The sequence below is a fragment of the Oncorhynchus mykiss genome, chromosome 26, assembly GCF_057628025.1.
Source record: "Oncorhynchus mykiss isolate SJ-2025 chromosome 26, ASM5762802v1, whole genome shotgun sequence".
Lineage (NCBI taxonomy): Eukaryota > Metazoa > Chordata > Actinopteri > Salmoniformes > Salmonidae > Oncorhynchus > Oncorhynchus mykiss.
In genome coordinates this window covers 10,947,610-10,970,240 of record NC_143047.1, presented here as the reverse complement: position 1 = coordinate 10,970,240, position 22,631 = coordinate 10,947,610, and the positions used below count along the sequence as shown (strand labels likewise).

Sequence of the window (22,631 nt, the reverse complement as noted above, 5' to 3'; positions counted from 1 at the left end):
TGAAGGTAGGGGGTCACACGCCTCACTGCGGCGGAGCGATGCAGGACGAGACAGCTGGGGCTCTGTCTGTATTGTGGTCAAGGGAGGTCACCAGCTCCAGCGGTGTCCGGCACTTCCTAATCCAGGATCCACAAGAGCAGAGGGACGGTCACATGATCTTCCACCTCCTGGGGCAGGAGTGAGCATCCCATCTTAATCACTTTCTGCTAAACTCTTTTGGTGTCCATCACACTAGTTGACTGTCCCTCGTGTACTGTGTCTACAGTGTTAGTGGATTCTGGTGCCACGGGGAACTTTATTGACCAGGTCCTTGCCTCCTCTCTTAACATTATCTCATACCCACTCGCGTCTCTTTTCCAGGTTCAAGCCCTCCATAATCGGCCACTAGGATCCAGAACCATCACACACAACCACTCACCCTCACTGTGGAGTGAATTCATCAGGAGAACATCCCCTTCATCACCAGTGCACCAGTTCACATGATCACCACCTTGGCCTCCCTTGGCTTCAAGGTCAAGGATGAGACTCACAGACTGGTCACCCGAATTCCAGATGACCTGCTTCCCCATCCCCTGTGGTTCACATCGGTTGAGAGTCATGTGGTTGCCCTTCAGCCCAATATCTCGGAGGTATACCAGGACCTGCGGAAGGTATTCTACAAGACCAGTGCCACCTGTTTTCCTCCTCATCACCCCTGGAACAGTGTTATCGACATGCTGGCAGGGTCTACGCCTCTGCATCTACCCTCTGTCGGTGGCTGAGACCCAGGCCATGGACGATTACGTCCACTTCTCTTGCATCGGCTAGTTTCTTCTTTGTGGCCAAGAAGGATGGAAGGTTACATCCATGTATTTATTACAGAGGACTCAATGAAATCACCACGAAGTACCGTTACCCTCTCCCGTTGATGCCGGCAGCCATCGAACAGCTCCGCGCAGCATGGTTCTTTACCAAACTGGACCTGCAGAGTGCATATAATCTCATCCGCATCTGGGAGAGGGGTGAATGGAAGACTGCGTTTAGCACGATGTCTGGCCACTACGAGTACTTGGTGAATCCATTTGGCTTAGCCAATGCTCCGTCAGTGTTCCAGGCATTCATTAACGAGATGTTCAGGGACATGCTCGGACGCGAGGTGGTCGTGTAGATTGATGACATCCTGGTCTACTCGGCTACTCTGAAGGATCACATCACTCATGTCGAGCAGATCTGGAACACCTTCTGGCTAACCACCATTTCATCAAGGCTGGGTGGCAGGTAGCCTAGTGGTTAGAGCATTGGGCCAGTAACCAAAAGGTTGCTAGATCGAATCCCCGAGCTGACAAGGTTCACATCTGTTGTTCTGCCCCTGAACAAGACAGTTAACCCACTGTTCCTAGGCTGTCATTGTAAATAAGAATTTCTTCTTAACTGACTTGCCTGGTTTAAAAAAAATTTTAAAGGCTGAGATGTGCTAATTTCAAGGCAGTTTCCTTCTTAGGCTACTAAATCAGCATGCAGGGAATGAGGATGGCCGACAAGAAGGTAGATGCGGTCAGGTCATGGCCAGTCCCAGCCACAAAAAAAGGGGTTACAAAGGCTTTTGTGATTTTCCAACTTCTACTGCCATTTCATCAGGAACTTCAGCTCCGTCGCCGCCCTTCTCACCTCTCTTCTCAAGGTTAGTCCCTGTATGTTGGTGTGGAGCCCAGCAGCCAACGGGGCCATCTGTCTACTCAAGGGACATTTCACCTCCGCCCCTTTGCTCAGACTGTCACGTCCTGACCTTAGTTCCTTTTTTATGTCTCTATTTTGGTTTGGTCAGGGCGTGAGCTGGGGTGGGCATTCTATGTTTTGTTCTACGTTTTGTACTTCTATGTGTTTGGCCTGGTATGGTTCCCAATCAGAGGTAGCTGTCAATCGTTGTCTCTGATTGAGAACCATACTTAGGTAGCCTGTTCCCACCTGTGTCTGTGGGTAGTTGTTTTCTGTCTCTGCACCAGACAGAACTGTTTCGTGTTGGTCTATTTTTGTTATTTTGTCTTAGTGTTCTGAGTTAAAATAAATATTAACATGGACACTTACCACGCTGCGTTTTGGTCCGATCTTGACTACTCTTCATCAGACAAAGAGGATCGTTACACAAACACCCAGATCCCATGATATCCTTTGTGGTTGAGGTAAACGCTTCAGAGGTGGGCGTGGGGGCAGTTCTGTCTCAACGACAGGATAATCCACAGAAATTGTATCCATGTGCATATTACTCGAATAAACTGTCCCCTGCAGAGAGGAATTACAACGTCTGTGATGTTGGCATTAGAGGAGTGGAGACACTGGCTGGAGGGCACCAAGGAACCATTCATCATTCCAACCGTCCATCGGAACCTGGAATACATACTGACAATGAGGAGGCTGAATCCGCGCCAAGCAAAGTGGGCCCTTTTCTTCACAAGGTTCGACTTCACCCAGACCTATCGCCCAGGTTAAAAAAACACCAAAGCCAATGCCCTGTCCCTACGATTCGGCAGAGGGTTCTGTCCAGAATGCACCTATAATCACCTTACAGACCGACTGTTGCTGGGAAGCAGGGCCGTGCGAAGACCTTTTGGGGGCATGTGCTGAAACAAAAAAAGGTCACCCTTCCACCCCAAAAAATTCCCTACAATCATGGTCATGGACTCATTGAGCAATTATTAGGCAACTTTGATGATTTAGTTACTGTATATAAAAGCAATAGATGGTCACATCTTAATGGCAAATTAAATGACACAAATAAATAACCCTTAGTCTGAAAGAAATGTAATATTTCATCTATAATAACTCTGTAGTCATTTAGCACAGGTCTATTACATGTATTGCTTTGCTTAACCCTTTACACTCGTGGAAACTGGCCTATATCGATAGGGACAAATTGAAATCTTTCTAACAAAATAACTCTAAAAAGCCATTGTAGCAATTGAACGAGAACACGTTGGATCTTCTGGGTAAATTATCAGACCAAATGTGAGGACACAACAGTTCACCTGACACAAGACTGAATCCAAACAACAACAAATGCTCAAAAGTTGCCCATTTAACGTGAGTGATTTCGAACGTCTGTCAAATGTAGAATGATTGTCAGTCAAAACCCATACAGAGCTGCGAAGCGGAGACCCTGAGCTCTGACATCATGTAGAGAATGTTACTGTACAGCCACTGCGTTCCAATTTAGGGGCTTATCAATGACCAAATCTGTCATTCCGACTACTTTAACAATGATTTGTGGGGCAGTGGGTTCAGAACAACAGAAAATATTTTAAACATTTTTGGGGTGAAATTATACTTCCACCCAAAAGGGTGGGAGTATGTTCTCGGCAAAAGGTAGAGTCCTATCTGTGCACGCCTGCCGGTTGGAACGATTAGACATCAGACACACGGACAGTTTCCTTCATTTGCACAGCTGCTGTGGTACCACTAGAGTTACAAAACACATGTTAACTTATGTTTAATGTCTGTAACAGTGTCCGTAACAATAGCAGTAAAATAAACATGGCGCCTGGCAGTCACTAATAAAATCACAGAGTGGAAGACCATCAGACGAAGGAAGTAAAGGTGACCCAACTAACTGGACACTGAAGCTGTCTGTAGGAATACCATGGCTCTTTGTATTGAACAGGGTTAACCTGGTGTATTTGCCCTCTGAAATGGAAACGTGACACCAAAGCCTAACCCTAACCCTAACCCTAACCCTAACCCTAACCCTCCCTGACACAACAACGTTTCACACCTGTGAGGTCACTGGAGAGGGTATTCTGTGTTTCTTCCGGTCCTCTCCATCTAACCCTGTCTAATCATACCCCATTAAAGCCTATTGTCTACCAAAAGAGAGAACAAATGAAAACTGTCTGACTGAACGCCTCTGCATATAGTTTCCATTCGTCTAGCTAGTGTTTACGGGGGCAGTTCCATGTTACGTGACCACATTCTGTGAGGTGGGGTGAAGAAGAATTGGGGGTGGAGGTTAGTGGGAGGTTTGCTGTAAACGCAATAAAATCTAATTATATCTTTCCTGACAGGTGTGCACCTCTCTAAAGTGTACACAGCATGGAACATTCTGGAGTGCATGTCCTGCTAACAGTATTGTGTGCATGGGAAATTCTCTGGATTTGTATTAATATCTGACTGGTATACTGATTCATCAGAACAAGTGTTTGATGCATCTAAGTGTGCGTGGCAAGGTGTTTGCCTAGTGGGACTAGTTAGTGCTGTTGGCAGACCAGAGGAATCAGTATTTTGATCTGTTTGCAGAGCTAGTGATGGAACGTTTTTGCTCTACCTAATTCTCATCTTTTCCATGACCCCTGACATTAACATGATACAGTGTACAGTTGAAGTCGGAAGTTTACATACACTTAGGTTGGAGTCATTAAAACTCATTTTTCAACCACTCCACAAATTTCTTGTTAACAAATCTATAGTTTTGGCAAGTCGGTTAGGACATCTACTATGTGCATGACACAAGTAATTGAATTAAAAACCATAAACAACATGGGACCACGCAGCCGTCATACCGCTCAGGAAGGAGGCATGTTCTCTCCTAGAGATGAACCTACTTTGGTGTGAAAAGTGCAAATCAATCCCAGAACAACAGCAAAAGTCCTTGAGAAGACGCTAGAGGAAACAGATACAAAAGTATCTATATCCACAGTAAAAATGAGTCCTATGTCGATAACCTGAAAGACCGCTCAGCAAGGAAGAAGCCACTGCTCCAAAACTGCCATAAAAAAGCCACGGTTTGCAATTGCACATGGGGACAAAGATCATACTTTTTGGAGAAATGTCCTCTGGTCTGATGAAACAAGAATAGAACTGTTTGGCCATAATCACCATCGTTATGTTTGGAGGAAAAAGGGGGAAGCTTGCAAGCCGAAGAACACCATCCCAACCCCGAAGCACGGGGGTGGCAGCTTCATGTTGTGGGGGGGTTTTGCTGCAGGAGGGACTGGTGCACTTCACAAAATAGATGGCTTTATGAGGCAGGAAAATTATGTGGATATATTGAAGCAACATCTCAAGACATAAATCAGGAAGTTAAAGCTTGGTCGCAAATGGGTCTTCCAAATGGACAATGACCCCAAGCATACTTCTAAAGTTGGAAGTGTGACATGCAGGTATTCAATGACTGGTGGAGAGTGAATTGTCCTATATTAGATGGTAGACTGTTTATTGTTGAACTGTGTCATTGTAGTTTCTGATGTTTGGGTAAATGGCAAAACATTAGATTCAGTAGTTTCCGCAAGTACAATCATTAAATTAAATTAATATCGCATGAAACTGAATCTCTGGATACATCTTCAGAGACCATTTATGCGTTTACACAGGCAGCCCAATTCTGATCTTTTTTCCCACTAATTGGTCTTTTGACTAATCACATCATCTCTTTTTACAGATAAAAAAATATCAGTATTGGGCTGCCTGTGTAAATGCATCCTTCGTTTCAGACAAATTATATTTAATCATCTCTCAAAATGGATCTCAAAAGTATTTATTGTACAAAACAGAAATAAAAAATGCAAATCTGGAATTATGAAAAGAATTATGCATATCCAAAACAAGGAAAAACAGGGGTTAACAGCCTTATTTCAGTTAGAAACGACAGTTGAAGTCGGAAGTTTACATACACTTAGGTTGGAGTCATTAAAACTCATTTTTCAACCACTCCACACATTTCTTGTTAACAAACTATATTTTTGGCAAGTCGGTTAGGACATCTACTTTGTGCATGACACAAGTAATTTTTCCAACAATTGTTTACATATTATTTCACTTATAATGCACTGTATCACAATTCCAGTGAAATTACATACACTAAGTTGACTGTCTTTAAACAGCTTGGAAAATTCCAGAAAACTATGTCATGGCTTTGAAGCTTCTGATAGGCTAATTGACCTCATTTGAGTCAATTGGAGGTGTACCTGTCGATGTATTTCAAGGCCTACCTTCAAACTCATTGCCTCTTTGCTTGACATCATGGGAAAATCTAAAGAAATCAGCCAAGACCTCAGAAACAAAAATTGTAGACCTCCACAAGTCTGGTTCATCCAAATACCTGAAGGTACCACGTTCATCTGTACAAACAATAGTACACAAGTATAAACACCATGAGACCACACAGCCGTCATACCACTCCGGAAGGAGATGGGTTCGGTCTCCTTGAGATGAACGTACTTCGGTGCGAAAAGTGAAAATCAATCCCAGAACAACAGCAAAGGACCATGTGAAGATGCTGGAGGAAACCGGTACAGAAGTATCTATAGCCACAGTAAAACGGGTCCTATATCGACATAACCTTAAAGGCTGCTCAGCAAGGTAGAAACCACTGCTCCAAAACCGCCATAAAAAAGCCAGACTACGGTTTGCAACTGCACGTGGGGACAAAGATCGTACTTTTTGGGGAAATGTCCTCTGGTCCGATGGAACTTAAAATAGAACTGTTTGGCCATAATGACCATGTTTGTTTGGAGGAAAAAGGGGCTTGCAAGCCGAAGAATACCATTCCAACCGTGAAGCACGGGGGTGGCAGCATGGTGCACTTCACAAAATAGATGGCATCATGAGGTAGGAAAATGATGTGGATATATTGAAGCAACATCTCAAGACATCAGTCAGGAAGTTAAAGCTTGGTCGCAAATGGGTCTTCCAAATGGACAATGACCCCAAGCATACTTCCAAAGTTGTGGCAAAATGGCTTAAGGACAACAAAGTCAAGGTATTGGAGTGGCCATCACAAAGCCCTGACCTCAATCCTTTAGAACATTTGTGGGCAGAACTGAAGAAGCGTGTGCGAGCAAGGAGGCGTACAAACCTGACTCAGTTACACAAGCTCTGTCAGGAGGAATGGGCCAAAATTCACCCAACTTATTGTGGGAAGCTTGTGGAAGGCTACCCGAAACATTTCACCCAAGTTAAACAGTTAAAGGCAATGCTACCAAATACAAATGTAGTGTATGTGTAATAGGGTTGGTTATGTTTCCACTTGCCTCTAAAGAAATGTGTATTTAATGTTCAAGCATTCTTATTGGTTGGTTCAACTCTGATGACAATAAGGTGTGTTGTGATTGGCCCCACTTGCAGATAGGGGGAGATCGCGAATGTCAGGTCTTCCCAGTATGAAAATGTGATGCAGGGGGTAGGTCACGTTCTGATTTATATTTTATATTTTACAATGTGTACAAGTTTGCTGTACGTTACTGATTTATACATGTGTGGGTATATGGTACCTGTTAGGGATTGAAGGGCTTTCTGGGATGTGCTTTGGCATATGATTGCTGTAAATAAGTGTGTTAGCTAGCATACACTGATGTAATGGTCACATAAGCCCACATTTAACACATTTGTCTTCATGCTACAGATTTTGCCATCGACAGCCATCAATACCGTTAAGCCCTGCACAACAAACGTGCTGTTTCCCATTTAACAACAGAAATAAATGATGCTCAACTGGGACCACTGGCTGATGCGATTTATTTGGAGAAAACACAACGCCAAGGAGAGTACCATTTACATCTATTGCATATGTAAACTTCGGATCCACTGGGAATGTGATGAAAGAAATCATATCTGAAATAAATCATTCCCTCTATTCCCTCATTCCCTCTATTCTATTCTGACATGTTACATTCTTAAAAATAAAGTGGTCATCCTAACTGACCTACAACAGGGAATTTTTACTAGGAATAAATGGCAGGAACTGTGAAAAACTGAGTTTAAATGTATTTGGCTAAGGTGTATGTAAACTTCTGACTTCAACTGTATGTCAATCACAAGTTTAAAATACCTTTGTGGTTCTGTGGGATTAATACCACACAGCGTATCCTAGTGAAAGGTTGATGTAATATTCACTGTATCTAAAATACATTTCAACAAAAGTCATGTTGAAATAGGCTTAGTGACGGTAAGTGCCAGTTAGTAGACTTCCCAAAGTTCCTATTGTTTGTTAGTTCTGAATGCACGTAGTGGTGGTAGTCTGAAGTGAAGAGACTGTTACTACTTGCTCCCTTCTTCTGAGTATCGACTCATAAGCAATGTTCCCTTAAAAACATGACGGCACTGAGCACATTTCAGGTCTGGCTGAGCGCAAACTTGAATATTGTGAAAATGATGTGCAACTTCCAGCGTGCGTTCACTGTTAACACTGAGGCTGTATTTGATCATAATGTAGGCCTACCATCAAGAAAATACACCCTGTGACATTTTAACATAGAAATAGCTGTTCTGCCATACAGTTTACAGTAGCAGAAAATGTGTGCTGTTCAATGTAGGCCTACAGACTTCTAGGGGAAAAACAGGTAGGTCTTAACATTAACCTGTTTATCCACTTGTCCTTCAGACAAGGAGGTGACTGAACATGTTGTTGTGTTGTTTGATGAAAGAAACCACTTTACAGAATCAGACAAATTATGCTACCCTCTGCCTATTGGCTACTTGGCTTATTCAAGCCTGTCTCAAAATACAACACTGACCCTTTAAAACAAAACAAAAAAGCTCTTTTACTCACTTTTCAAAGATGTCTAGAAATGTACACATTTTGTGCTCTTGTAGGAAGCAATCACTCCCCTCTTGCTGACTACAAATGATCTAATTCACTAACTAGCAAAGGATATTACCAAAATGTGCACACGTGGCTACATGCTGCTCTCGCTTTGATTTCAAAACAAGCGCATCTAATCATGATCACTCATGCTGTAAACACAGTCCAGTTCAAAGTAAACGGCACAGAACCATATATGGCAAAGGTCTATTTGCATATAGGCCTACTGCAACTCTGATTGGTTATGGCGCACTGGTAAAGTGTAGAGTCCTGCATGTCAATGCAATTTAACCTTACTCGATGCATTCTGTCTAAAAAAACTATTATTGCATAGTTCTCTTTCTTTTTCTATATGTTGCATTGAAAGTGGCTGATATTGCGTTGATTCGACCACAATTGAACAGTAAAGTGAAACGTTGAAAGTATTATTAGGGAAAACTCTAGACCAGTGGTCCTCAACCTTTTTGGTGTCAATATCACTTTCTGAGTCAAAATGCATGCCCGAGATCTCCCGCTCAGATTTTTTTTCAACAATACTTAAAAAACATAAGCCTATGCAACATTAACCAATTAAAAACAGTACTGTGGCAATCAGTACTGTGGCAATGCATTGTTGTTCGGGACATTTTTTGAAATTATATTTCAAAATTTGAAGTAGGCTATATGAGCATACATGTTATAGATCCGTTGTCGTATTACTTGTGAGGCACCGCTGAGTGGGCACACATTTAACTAATTAGCTTTTTCTTTTTACTTTACTGGGCCGATGGTGCCTGCATCTATGGTCCGTCTCAGTGGAGAGAGAGAGCAGCAGACTGATGGTCCGCCTCTCAACATCCCGTCCGCTCTCCCTGTCCTCCACTGACACTCACCAAAAAGGGACACCATCTTCCAGTTGAGTGCAAAACTCGAGTCGCACGGCATTATTTCTGCCTCATGCACAGATGCATATTGTTACTTTTATGAACAGAGAATGTGAAATATTCCTATTAAAAAAGACACAAGCAGCTAATAATGACAACAACGCCAGCCTATCGATACACTTTCCTACTCATTGATTACTGCTGCAATGCTTGTTGTAGCGCTGAATGGAAATAGGAAGAAATAAAGTGCATTTCATGGCTTACAGAGTGTTGACAGGGCTGAGTAAGAACTTAAACATCAACTCACTTATAAAAACAGCAGCTCTTTGCTGCATTTGTTGGCAGTCTCTCTCTAGTCATGGTTTTACATTTTTTGAAATCTCACAGTTTAAATTTCGCTGAAGCTTCATTTGATGCCTGCTATGTTACTGCAGACACGGTAATCGGAGCCATCCGATTGGCCAGTGGAAGACCTATAGTACACTTCATTTGCTGTCTGAGCCCTCCGGGAAGCAAGAGTTTGTACATTAAGACACATAAAATCTTTGAAAATGGCAACGGTTCGCCTACCCGGGCATAGGGCTGCTGAATCGGGTGCACCTACCGTAACCCATATACATATATTTTTTATTTTACAGTTATTTTACCAGGTAAATTGACTGAGAACACATTCTCATTTACAGCAACGACCTGGGGAATAGTTACAGGGGATAGGAGGGGGGATGAATGAGCCAATTGTAAACTGGGGATGATTATGTTGCCATGATTGTATGAGGGCCAGATTGGGAATTTAGCCAGGACACCAAGGGTTAACATCATCGTATGATAAGAGCCATGGGATCTTTAGTGACCACAGAGAATCAGGACACCCGTTTAACATCCCATCCGAAAGACAGCACCTTACACAGGGCAATGTCCTCAATCACTGCCCTGGGGCATTGGGATCTTTTTTTTTAGACCAGAGGTTTAAAATTCAGGGATTCAGGGATTCAAATTCAGGGATTCAGAGTTTCCAATTAAGGGACTGACCTGAAATCTATGTTTTTATGAGCATGGACAAATTTTTATTACAGCATATTGAATGACTGTCATTCATATTCCTTTCACCCAGCTCAATATAACATCGATAGGTTTAGGATAGTGCATGATAGTCAAATTTTCCCTATACCCATCGTTTGGTTTCTACAACCTAGCCTATGAATTAATGTTTACATTGTAGGTACATAGGTCGAGAGAAAAATGTGAGTAATCGAGGTGACAGACATTGACACATTCATTACCGCCTTGCACACTCTTGCCTGCATCTAGCTAATCTAGGGTGTATTCATTAGTCCAACAGTTGCAAACGAGAGTTTCTAATGGACAAATTCAGGTATGTTTATCCCTGTTTCGATCTGTTTGCTTCCATTTAAGAAATGTTTTTCAACAGAATTGGAGGAATGATCCCACACAGCCTACATGGTTGTCACCATGTTAAAGTCATAGTCAACATACTGTAGTTACTAGAACTAACACGTTATTAAACCTGCTACAATCAAGCAGTGCAGTGTACAGTCAACAGCAAGCAGTTTAGCAGCTGCACCGGCGGGCACCAGTGGCAATAAATGTATAAAGCCAAAATCTTACCTTGACTTGGGAGAATTCCAGTTTTGGATAGTCACAGCCAACTGTTCAACTATTGTCTTTCTCTCTCTTTGAGTCAACTACTCACCACATTGTATGCACTGAAGTGCTAGCTAGCTGTAGCTTATGCTTTAGGTACTAAATTCATTCTCTGATCTTTGATTGGGTGGACAACATGTCAGTTCATGCTGCAAGAGCTCTGGTAGGTTGGAGGACGTCCTCCGGAAGTTGTCATAATTACTTTGTAAATCTATGGAAGTGGGTGAGAACTACAAGCCTCCTAGGTTTTTTAATTAAGTCAATGTACCCAGAGGAGGATGGAAATGAGCTGTCCTCCAGCTACACCATGGTGCTACTCTACAGAATGCCTTTGAGGCTACTGTAGACCTTCATTGCAAAACAGTGTTTTAATTATTTGGTGACGTGAATATATTTAGTATAGTTTTAACTAAAAAGGGTAACATTTTGAATGTTTCACTATTTTTATTTGTTGAAATTCACTACGGAGGATGGTCCTCCCCTTCCTTCTCTGAAGAACACACACACACACACACACACACACCAAAACTGTTATCATTTTCCTGAAGATATTTTTGATATGGATAGACAAAAACAGACCTTCCAAACTTTTTTTCTGCAAGAAGTCATGTTTTCAGCAAGCTTGTTGAACAAATGATCTAACCCTGAGTGCTATGCTTCACATATTATTTAAGAACATAAAATAAAAAGTATTACTTCACAAGGAAGTCTTAATTCAAGGACTTGAAAGGTAATTGAGAAAAACAAGACTCCGCCGCAATAACTCACTCCTCTCCCAAATTTTATTTTCCACCTTACCACCTCCAAATAACATTCCCCCGTGCTCCCATGCTGTGTTAAGGGCAATGCTGAAAACTAAAGGAGTTAGCTATGGTACAGTGAATGTGACTTGGTCTCGCTTCACTGACCGATTACTAATGTGATTTTGAGCAGGAGGCTGTTTGTTCGTTTCTGTTCAGTGATGCCGATGCATCGTTTTCTTTGAGTGTATGATGATTTGTGTTTCAATATTATGTAACCCCTGGCCCTTATGAATAAAATAATAAAACATAAATGTTCTAGAGTCTAGTAAGTAATTCATTTAGTTTTGTCTAGCGTCTTTTATTAGATGCCTATCATTATTAGGCAACCTTGTGTGACCAATGGTCTGTCTTGAATCATCAGACATTTCATCCACAAACCTGATTAAATAAAATGACAAAAATAAAACTAGCTTGTATAACCTCAACCCAGAAGCAATGAGAGCCAGGTCTCTTACCGTGAACTTTTGGATGTAGTCAGACACGCTGAAACCTCCAGTGCGTAGAAGGAGAGTTCTGTAGACGGAGGTCCCCATCACTTTCTCTCTGCCTAAGGTTAGGACCTACAGTTCTCCATACCAGGGTCTCTATGCCTTATGGAGAATGGGGAAGCCGGGCCCTCTGGGTACTGAAACATAGTGGAAAAGAAAGATGGGTACTGACAGAGACAACTCTATCTTATCACCCGGTGCCTCGTCCTGTGCTGTAGCCGGGTCCCTGTCCTGTCCCCTCCCGTATTGATATCAGCACTGCACCAGCACCACAGCCGAGCCCAGAGCGAAGAGCACTTCCTGCAGGGAGATAACAGCTGCCTGCGATTAGGCAAGGGTATGCACGAAATGTGAGTGTCCTACTTTATTAATAGGGGTTCAGATTGGCCTTTTTGTTTTGGAAAGTCTCTGTGGGGGTCCTCCTCCCACCCAGTGATGATGAGAGGATGATTCCTAGTCTGAGGTGAAGAGAGCCCGTTCTCAGATCTCTCACGAATGCCCTCTCTCTGCACCCCACTGAGGTTAATACCAGTTTACCCCACCCTGTTCACCCCTCCGTGTGTGTTTTGAGTGCGTGCGTGTGTGAACCTGTTAGGGATCTGATCCCACACGACTCTGCTTTGGGGCAACAGAAGGTGCGTCACCAACACTCAAATGCAGTGGCATCGTGTTGCTGGTCTTAACCTCAAAACCACCCAAGTCTTAGACTCAGGGAAAAAGAGGACTCCTCTCAGCCTGGCAGCAACAGGGTTTCAGGTGGGATGGAAAAGTCTTCACCTCCTGGCAAGCATCCCACTGCAGTTTTTTCCTCATCAGACAGAACACCTTGTTGAGAAGTGCAGGGTATTTTTGGAATATTGTCTACAGGCTCTGCTGTCTGCAGGGGAAGTGTCAGCTCCATGATGCAGGAAGAGGTATGCACGCCAGAGGGATGATGTCACAATGGTCCTAAGGAGATGATGATGATGATGGTGCACATTGTCATTATCGCTGACCTGTTAACCTGTCACTGTGTATGTACATGTGCTTGAGCCACACATATTACATATCTATTATGAACAGCATGTACTAGTGTGTGGCTGGTGGGGCGGTGGGTTGTTACAATGCCATAATCCTCCTTCTGATGTGGATGCTGCTTCAGTTAACTGTCTGCCTTTAGACATCACAGGACAGCTGGTGGGTAAGGGAACAGCATGATTCAAACTGTTGTCATGACTGGTGTGTATAGAGTTTTACACGTTCTGTCTTCAGTTGTACACAATCTGTCTTTCTTGGATGCCTGACGTGTGTGTGTCTGCCTCTGCTGTCGTCCTTGTCTCTGCCTCTGACTCACTTCATGTGGAATGGTACTCAATGTCCCGTCCTCTCCGACCAAGGTTTTTTTTGTTGTCAAAACAGCCCACTGAGTCCTCCGAGACGGATACACAGGCACTCTAACATGACTGTTAGATATAAATGGAAAGCGGGATGATTCTCCCAAACAAGACTGTTTCTCCTGAAACAATATGTTGTTTACAGTGCTGTTCACTTACTGTAGCGGTCCCCTGGACGCTGGGACTTCAGAATGACTGTCCAGTATTTCATTGAAAGAGATGTTTCTACCACAGGAGGTTGGTGGCACGTTAATTGGGGAGGACGGGCTCGTGATACTGGCTGGAGCGCAATAAGTGGAACGGTATCAAATACATCAAACACATGTTTTGATGCCACTCCATTTACTCCGTTCCAGACATTATTATGAGCCATCCTCCCCTCAGCAGCCTCCACTGGTTTCCTTAGTGCTTCCATCTAAATCCAGAGTCAGAGACAGAAACAAGCAACGACGGAAGATTCCTCTCATGTTCTCTTCATCCATCAATCCGTTTCATTAAAAATAGCTGGACTGACTAATGTTCCTTGAAGTAGAGTGGCTTATAATTATATAAACCCCTTTTCATGTGAGGTTTGTTCATTTGAAGACATTTGATTAAATTATTTCTGGCATATATGATGTCATAGCAGAGGAGACTGAGAGATCAGCATTTCACAAAAATGAACACTTACTGTGATTTTTGTCAACTAAGCACTTGATCATAATGTCACTGGATTGCCCTCCAGTGGTTGAAAGGGAGACTACGTAGCATATTAGCGTTTCAATGCCAAAGAAAAGGACTGTACCCAATTCAAATCGTATGTGTTCTGCTTTGAATTGTCATTTGAATAAATCAAATGATTTGGCTTTCAGCATGAATCCTTTTCTCAAATGACAGGCAGTGAATCTGGTCTCTGTATATCACCGTAGCAGTTGGTTACCTGAATGCTAGCACATAACCCTTGTAGTCAGTCTAGGGGCTCTTTCTTATCTTATATGACAAGGCTTCTTTTTCCATTAGGCGGGAAATATCATGTTCTTCCTGTCAAATGGCTTCTTGTTGAATTATGGCATTATTTGTTACTGTGTGTTGATGTTTACAAACTTGATGATAAAGTGTGCATTTTACACAATCCCATGTCTTCTGTTTAGCACATCAAATCAAATCAAATTGTATTAGTCACATGCGCCGAATACAGCAGGCGCAGTAGACCTTACAGTGAAATGCTTACTTACGAGCCCCTAACCAACAATGCAGTTTAAAAAAGGAACAAGTAATTAAAGAGCATCAGTAAAATAACAATAGTGAGATTATATACAGAGGGGTACCGGTACAGAGTCAATGTGCGGGGGGGGGGGGGGGGGGGGGGGCACCAGTTAGTTGAGGTAATATTTACATGTAGGTAGAGTTATTAAAGTGACTATGCATAGATGATAACAGAGAGTAGCAGCTGTGTAAAGGCACTGAAATATACATTTGCATGCAGTAATTTGCACATGTTATGAAGGGAGTAGGGTCTAGAGCAGAGAAAGGGTAAACATTTAAATGTTGGTCTAAGGACATGAGGAGGGTTGATCACAGTTTGACATTTGTTTACCAGTAGGCAACATACTCAAACACGCCTGACCAGCATGGATTATATGCAAGCTATTGTATTGTGCAGATAATAAACACAACAGATTCGATTTAAAAAGTAATACTATTTATAATAATACAATTGTCCTCAAAATTCCTTCAGAATATAAAGCTAATAATATACCGTATCTCATGTTACATTGGAAAGTAGCCAGGTTACATGTGCCAAGATCTGAACAAAGAACTCTCTCCCTGGTTAATGAGATCACATGCGAGTCATGTGACTTGGGGAACCCTCCACACTGAACAAACAGCAACTTTGTTTGAGTAAGAATAACTGACTTTTAGTGTGCACATGTCTCTCTCTCTCTCTCTACACCCCTCTTCTCTCTCTCCATCTTTCTGTCTATGGGCCTGGGTGCTTAATATTGCTCACTTCACTATTTCCTGTTAGATATAAAGCCAGGGATCTCAGTGTTCCTGGGGGCATGTGGTAATAGGGCATGGTATTCAGGCTGGGCCAGGCATTTCATCATTAACAGCCCTGCCCAGCCTGGCCTCAGCGTGTTCATTTCAGCCCCACTACCAGCCATATGCAGTTATGATCCATCTGCAAACGGTCTTACTGTCATCATTAAACTTTCTCACAGAACAGTGTGTCATTTCTGAAATGTGCTCATCAGGTAACATCCTTTATCCTTCTGCCCTTAAAAAGATCCAAATAAGGTCTGACTGCCTGAATGATTTCCATTAACAATCGATTCTTATATCAATCATGTTCTACATTTCACAGAAAATAGTTATTTTCTCAGAAAAGATCATTAACATTGAGTTTCAGTATTTGGAGCAGTGGTTGACTAATATCGTCATGCCTTTCTTTTCAAATGTGCTTGTAGATAGTGGACGGATGTGCATTATTCAGTGTTTGAATGTATTCGACACAGAGGCCCAATGTGAAAGTAGACACCCGTCTCCTGTGGTTTTGCATTGCAACAGGCAGGCTTTACTCAAGTATTTTATGTAAATGATGGCTTTGAGAAGAAAGAAAATCCCGGGTTCACCCTGAATCCCTTCTTCGTTGTGTGTATGTCTCCTCTGACTATTTGGGGGAAATTAATACGTTTTACGGCAGCCAATCCACATAATCCCAATGACATAAAAAAAAAATGCATCCTGGATCATTTACAGCAATATACTGCCAATGCCCTACTCGTATGAAACATAATCTGGGTTCTGTCAATTTCAGGGAATTTAAGGGTCAAAGTTCTTTAATCCAACTCTCAAATAACCTTTGCATTACTTCACTTAGATTCTAATGAATTACTTTCCCATTTATAGGAACAGTACTGTCTTTTGTTTTTACTCAGATGTATTTCCCATAGGGGCATGCTGAGCACTGCCTCTTTCTAGTTCACTGAATGGCCACAGTTTCTCGCAAGGACTGAGTTGTCAATAATACAGCACACAGAACCCTTTTCCGAACCAAGAAGAAAGTCTCGTCATTACAGCTCATCATTAACAGCCCTGCATCGCATATTAAAATGCCAGCAGTGTTTCCTCTCAGGTTTCACTCATTGTATGAATAACCAGGATATGATGTAAGCATGTTTCTGTACATTCATACATGTATACAATACAGTTGGGTGAACAAAGAAGAGGCCAGGCAGTTGAAAATGTCTCCAACAGGATTACCCTGTGAGGTTGAAATCTGTTGAGAGTTCCATGGAAACTGGGATGTGTTCCAGACGGATGAATCGTTAATGGCAGGGCCTTTCCCCTGTGGAGGGAGGCAGAGCAGAGCTGGAGAAATGGCAGCAGCAGCTGTCTCCAGGAGAAATGGGCAGGTTACAAGCAGGTGTCTCAGGGGCCCAGTCCATCCCTCACTGCCTGCTGCAGGGTAACGTATAGAGACATGAGAGGGTTGGTAATACACACCATTCACTAGTACTATAGTGTATGTGCAGTAAATCAACAAAGTACAACACACTCTTAAATAAAAAACTAACATTTGCTCATCTGACAGTGGTGGTTGTGATTCATCTATTTTAATGACAAAAGAAGTCACATTAAAAAGGATTTGCCTTTGACATTTAAATGACAGGTGTCAAATATTACATATTTCATATAATGTCACCAATAATGAAACAAAATATAAAATAATATGCACTTAAATTAAGATAGTACACAAGCATTATAAATACAAATGTACAAGGCCTTCTCCCAAAGCCCTAAGCATGATACAAAATATATTGAACATTTTGTTCCAATGGCATCTAGACTTAAATAAACAGTGTTTACTAGCAGTACAAGCCAATAACATTATAGAAGCCAGTTACAATGCTAGGATGGCCCTCCATACTTCAACACATTTTATGCCCTTTTTAATAGAAATGATTTGCATTTGTTACTGACAGCTTTATTGGTTGACATGGTGATGAATCCTATACCTATACCATATCATCTAATATATATAATATAAAATGTGATTAAAAGATAAATATTCAGATGTCCTACCCACTCCAATTCCATAAGCTTCTCTCTAAAGATAAAAGTTGGTTCCAACATTTCCTCTTGAGCAGAACAGTTGCCTGCTTCCCCATGTTCCCCAACATCTCCATTTTCCCAAGGCTTCGACCAATCCGACAGGGAGTTCTTTGGGTCAGAGTTCATACCCTGTTAAGACACACTGTGGTGGTCATCCATGGGTCTCTCTCCACAGTAACAATCTTAGGTTTCACATGTCAATCCCTCACAGCAACTATCTGGTCTGTCTATAGGATGAGTCTTTGGCCCAGGATCTTTCGGTTGATCTCGGCCAATGCCACCGAAAACACAAATGCTTTCTCATCTGAGAGGTTGGCATAGATATCAACTTCTTTCTCAAATTTTTCTGGTAAAAAAAAACACAAACAAAATGAATAAACAACATACCTGGTTAATAGAGAAAAACCATTGAGAAACAGACATCATTTGCATGTGACAACAATAACCTTGTGCAATATATTAACATAATTTCTGTCCTCAACAGAGGAGGAACATGCATAATGTTATTTCTCCTCATAGATCAGCCGCTAAAGCACAGGCAAAGTCAGGGACATCATGATTTATTCATGAGTGAGAGAAGAGAGCAACCCTCTCTGTAAATCATTAATCCAAACACAAATCCCCCAGCTCTGTCCCAATACTGCACTAATTAATCGCCAGCCTTATCTCCTGTGACTGGAAAATACTGAAACATGACTAAAAGTGTCAGCACAAAACAATGAATAATAAAGCTTTGAAAGTAACTTGGAAACACTTAATATCTTATAACTGCACCATGTCATTGAGTGTCACTGATAGAGGCTTTTCATTCTTGTATTACCTTTCTCCTCCTCCTGCTTCTTCAGCCCAACTGTCTTTGGCCTGCCCCGCCCTCTCCGGATCTGATCCGATTGGCTGTTAGAGCGGCATCGCCTTCTATTCTCCATGTCATTGGTTGACGGAGAGTTGATCTTCTCTCTGCGAATTCTTTCAGTTCTCCTCCTCTTTGCATCCAACTTGTCTGAATAGACCAGAAAAATAAGTTTCACAATTGTTTTAGCACTATAAAATTGCAATATAGAAATGAAATATGAATGTATAATAATGTATGGCCTTCAAATATGTCACATTGTCAAATGCATCATTCATCCTAAGGACAAATAGTCTTATGCCAATGACTCCTGTTTAAATGTATGTTGCGAAAAGTGTATGGGAAGGGCATATGGTATTAAACATCTTAGCCTCCAATTTTTCTCTCTTCCCAAACCCCCTCCTCCAACACACCAACTGCCTTAAAATAACAACAGAATAAGAACAGAACAGAAACAAAATAACTCCTGTGATTCCATTGCATATCTAGCATCCTAGGTGTGCTGTTGCCTCAAAACCACTTTAAGTCATTGAATCAGTGGAGTGTTCTGTGGAGTGTTCTTATTACCAGAGCAGGAAGTAGGCCTATATTTCACTGGGAGTGTCTGTCTAGTGGCTTTAATAAAAAAACCTTCCTCTTCAAGATCGTCAATTACCACATTTGCTGCTTCCTCAGTGGTGTAGGTAGTGAGTGTGCACTTGGGAGTATTTAGGTTTTGAAAATAAGCACAGATTGAAAGCGGAAGATAAATTAGTGATACAAATAGACAAATATTTGGTGCCCAAAAGGGTAACGCTTTATAATTGTGTAGCCGCCCACCACTAACAATATTGTATCAACATATCATTGCATAGTTTTTTTGTAACTCTGTAATAATTGCATAGCAATGGTGTTGGAATTAAATTCAATAGAGTGTTTCAAAGTCTGGACAAGGCCTGAAAATATATTTTCTACATCAACCACGTTTCTGCTATGAGAATACACACAACTTGAGAATATCCCAGGAATTCTAGCCTTAGCAACAGCTTGCCCAAACAGGAACACACTTCCTCTTCAGACTGACAATATTCTCATAAAATTGCAACATAATCAACAGTCTGACAAAACTATTGCATTCCATACTATAACATAAACATCACATCGATAATTTACTACTTCACCTTTTCCAACGCTAAATTCTCATAGTCAAGAACAGCTGATATTTTTTTTAAAGGCCATCGAAAAATAACACGGTCTTATATAAATAAATATGTTCCACTAAGGATTCCTGAGTGAGCAAAAAAATAAATACAACTCTCTGCACTTTTATCCAGAAAAAATGGTTCTCAGTGCAACCTTGGTCTTCATATTCAACAATAATCATGTTTTATTAGTGTCTGTTTCAAAGTTACAAAAAAAGCACTACAATTACACAGAGGAGAGGAAAATGATTAACTATTTAAGGAGAGGTGGAAACCAAAACCCATCATTAAAAATCCTCAGAGCTGAAATTCAAGACACCTTCCTCTTCAAATGGAAGAAGTCTTCATTGCCTTCAAGATACTTATTAACTACAATACCTCAAAGTTCATTCGGTATCATGTGAAACTAATTACATTGCATCATAAATCGAGAGAAGATGTGAGTAATTCTACCCCCTAAACTGTCTAATACTAAGTGTATAATAAAACCTAGGTTCTCAGAAAGGCATGTTGTGTTTAACATTCCATTCATAACTTCAGGCACTGTGGTAGCCTATACAGATGATTTCACCCCTACCCAGATTTGTATTTTTTAAGTACGAACCTACATTTAGCATTCCACTCACTCCATCTTTAAAAATCAAAACAGCCGCATTGTATTGATTCACGTTTGCTTCTCATTCTCTAAGGATGAAAAAAACTTTCCATAAATGTGTTTATTATCAGGTAATAAAGTAGTACTAAGCTATTTAAGGCTATGGGCAGTAGCACATTGATGACATGCACACTGACTAAGCTATTTACTTCTGTTCTATCTATCTATCTATCTATCTATCTAATCCTCACACTTTCCATATTTGACAGGATCAAAGCAGCATGAGCTGGCATTTCATAGGTTATATAACAATTCTGTATTCTAACTTATTTTCCTAATCACCTTTTGGAAATGGTTTAATCAAATCCTGTTAGATATCTGTATTCTGAACATGTAAAATGTCATGAAAGACAACATGATCTAACTCTACTGCTAAATTTAACTTTTCACAGAGAGTGGTACAGGCTTCCTTATGCTACTGCAGAAGCCTACAAGAGAGAACTGAGGGAACAAGCTTTTCAGTCAGGAATTAAATATCCCATCCCCCCACTTCTTGCAGTAGGCTACTCACTCAAGCAAATAGCGATTTAAGCCAGCCACCACTGCACCACTCAAAAATTATACTCTGATCCAATTGAGAACTGGGGAGGAGGGGGCGGGGGCAAATCAATAATGACCAAGGTGAATACAATTCATTACAAAACGGACAATTCAATAGTGACCCAGATTAATACAGTTCATTAGCTGAGTTTAGTAATGTATTAATACAACTACATTATGGTTACTTTATCCCCAATCTCATGTGAATGTATTACAAGCTCATAATAAACAAAAAATACCTAGGTTAATAAACATTGTAAAACTGAGTGTGTGAAGAGAACATCAAAGAAACTATTTTTAGGCTCCTGAATTATGTGAATTTACCTATTGCTGGTGGTGATCTCTCACCCAGTTTGGCATTTAGAAGCTTTCGACTAATGAATACATAGCCACAGGGACAAGACTTGCAAGCAACTGGAATCTAAAAAAGGAAACAGGTTTAAACATGGTTAATATCAAATATTCCTCAAAATTGTAGCAACTGTGTTGATGAAGTCCTTTATGAAGCATGGGCTACATTGCAGAAGCTATATAAACTTGTTTAGTATTCATTTGTTTGTTATAGTTAAACAAGGGCGTAGCCAGTGTTAACCCCCATGATAACTATACTGCCCAACAATTTTGAGATATTAGAGGACTGTCCTTTGTAATTCATGGAAAAGTCCTTGGCGCAATCTAGCTGAAACTCGCATCACATATTTTGGACACGTGCCGACAACAGCGGTGACATAAATACATTCTAATGAATAAAGCGTTTTCAAATTGAATGTAGACTGGTAGCCAACACATTATTTGTGAAAATAAGTCAATTAATCAATGCAGTTTACAGTAATAACATCAAGGAACGATCTAAATGCTAGATCCAAATGTCGCCATTTGGTATAAAATACGATGTATTTGTGTAATATGTTTTTTATTTTTTGTAATATTTTTTTTACAATATATCAAATATCAGCAATGCAGCTACATGTAACGACATTTCAACGCACTATATTGTTCTTAGGCTAGAGTGAGTCTATGATTGGCAAAGTCAGATCAGGATGATAAACCAGTTTCAGTCAGGTTACAGTATTACAGTGTATCAAAAATAAGGAAACGTCTAGCTACATTTGGCGAGCGATAACATTCCGACGACTCCTTAACCGGATCAACGTGTCGTTGTCAGCAATTACTAGCTGTAGTTGATGTACATTGTAACATGGTGTTTGAGATCTAATGCATATACTAATTTAAGTGATTAGCCTGATATTTGCATTAGATTATACTATGTTGCTCCAGATCTAGCCTATGTTGCTCCAGATCTTGAATTCATAGGCAACCATATGGGATTGCAGCAGCCTACAGTGGCTTTAAATCCCATGCTTGTGAGCAAAAACAACATTATCACTAAGTCAAAATATACCAAAATGAACAATATCTATACATTTTCTCACCTGTTGGTCGCACTCAGGGCACGATTTGGTAGCCATTTTTACTTTCTTAGCTTTATTTACCGACATATTCTGTTTCCTTATCCGATGATTCCTTTGAAAAAAGCCTACTTCAACGCCGTAAAACTTATTTCTGCAAT

General features: G+C 41.1%; 1 protein-coding gene across 1 annotated transcript; it reads right to left on the bottom strand.

The window, feature by feature from the left end:
- Positions 1–17,318: 17,318 nt before the first annotated feature.
- On the bottom strand, positions 17,319–22,611 carry LOC110506362 (UPF0547 protein C16orf87 homolog). Its single transcript, XM_021585928.3, has 4 exons — positions 22,495–22,611; positions 21,386–21,482; positions 18,656–18,835; positions 17,319–18,181 (listed from the first exon to the last, which is right to left on the bottom strand). The coding sequence occupies exons 1-4, from the start codon at positions 22,558–22,560 to the stop codon at positions 18,063–18,065; spliced, it is 462 nt and encodes a 153-aa protein (XP_021441603.2). The 5' UTR covers positions 22,561–22,611; the 3' UTR covers positions 17,319–18,062.
- Between the last annotated feature and the right edge of the window lie 20 nt (positions 22,612–22,631).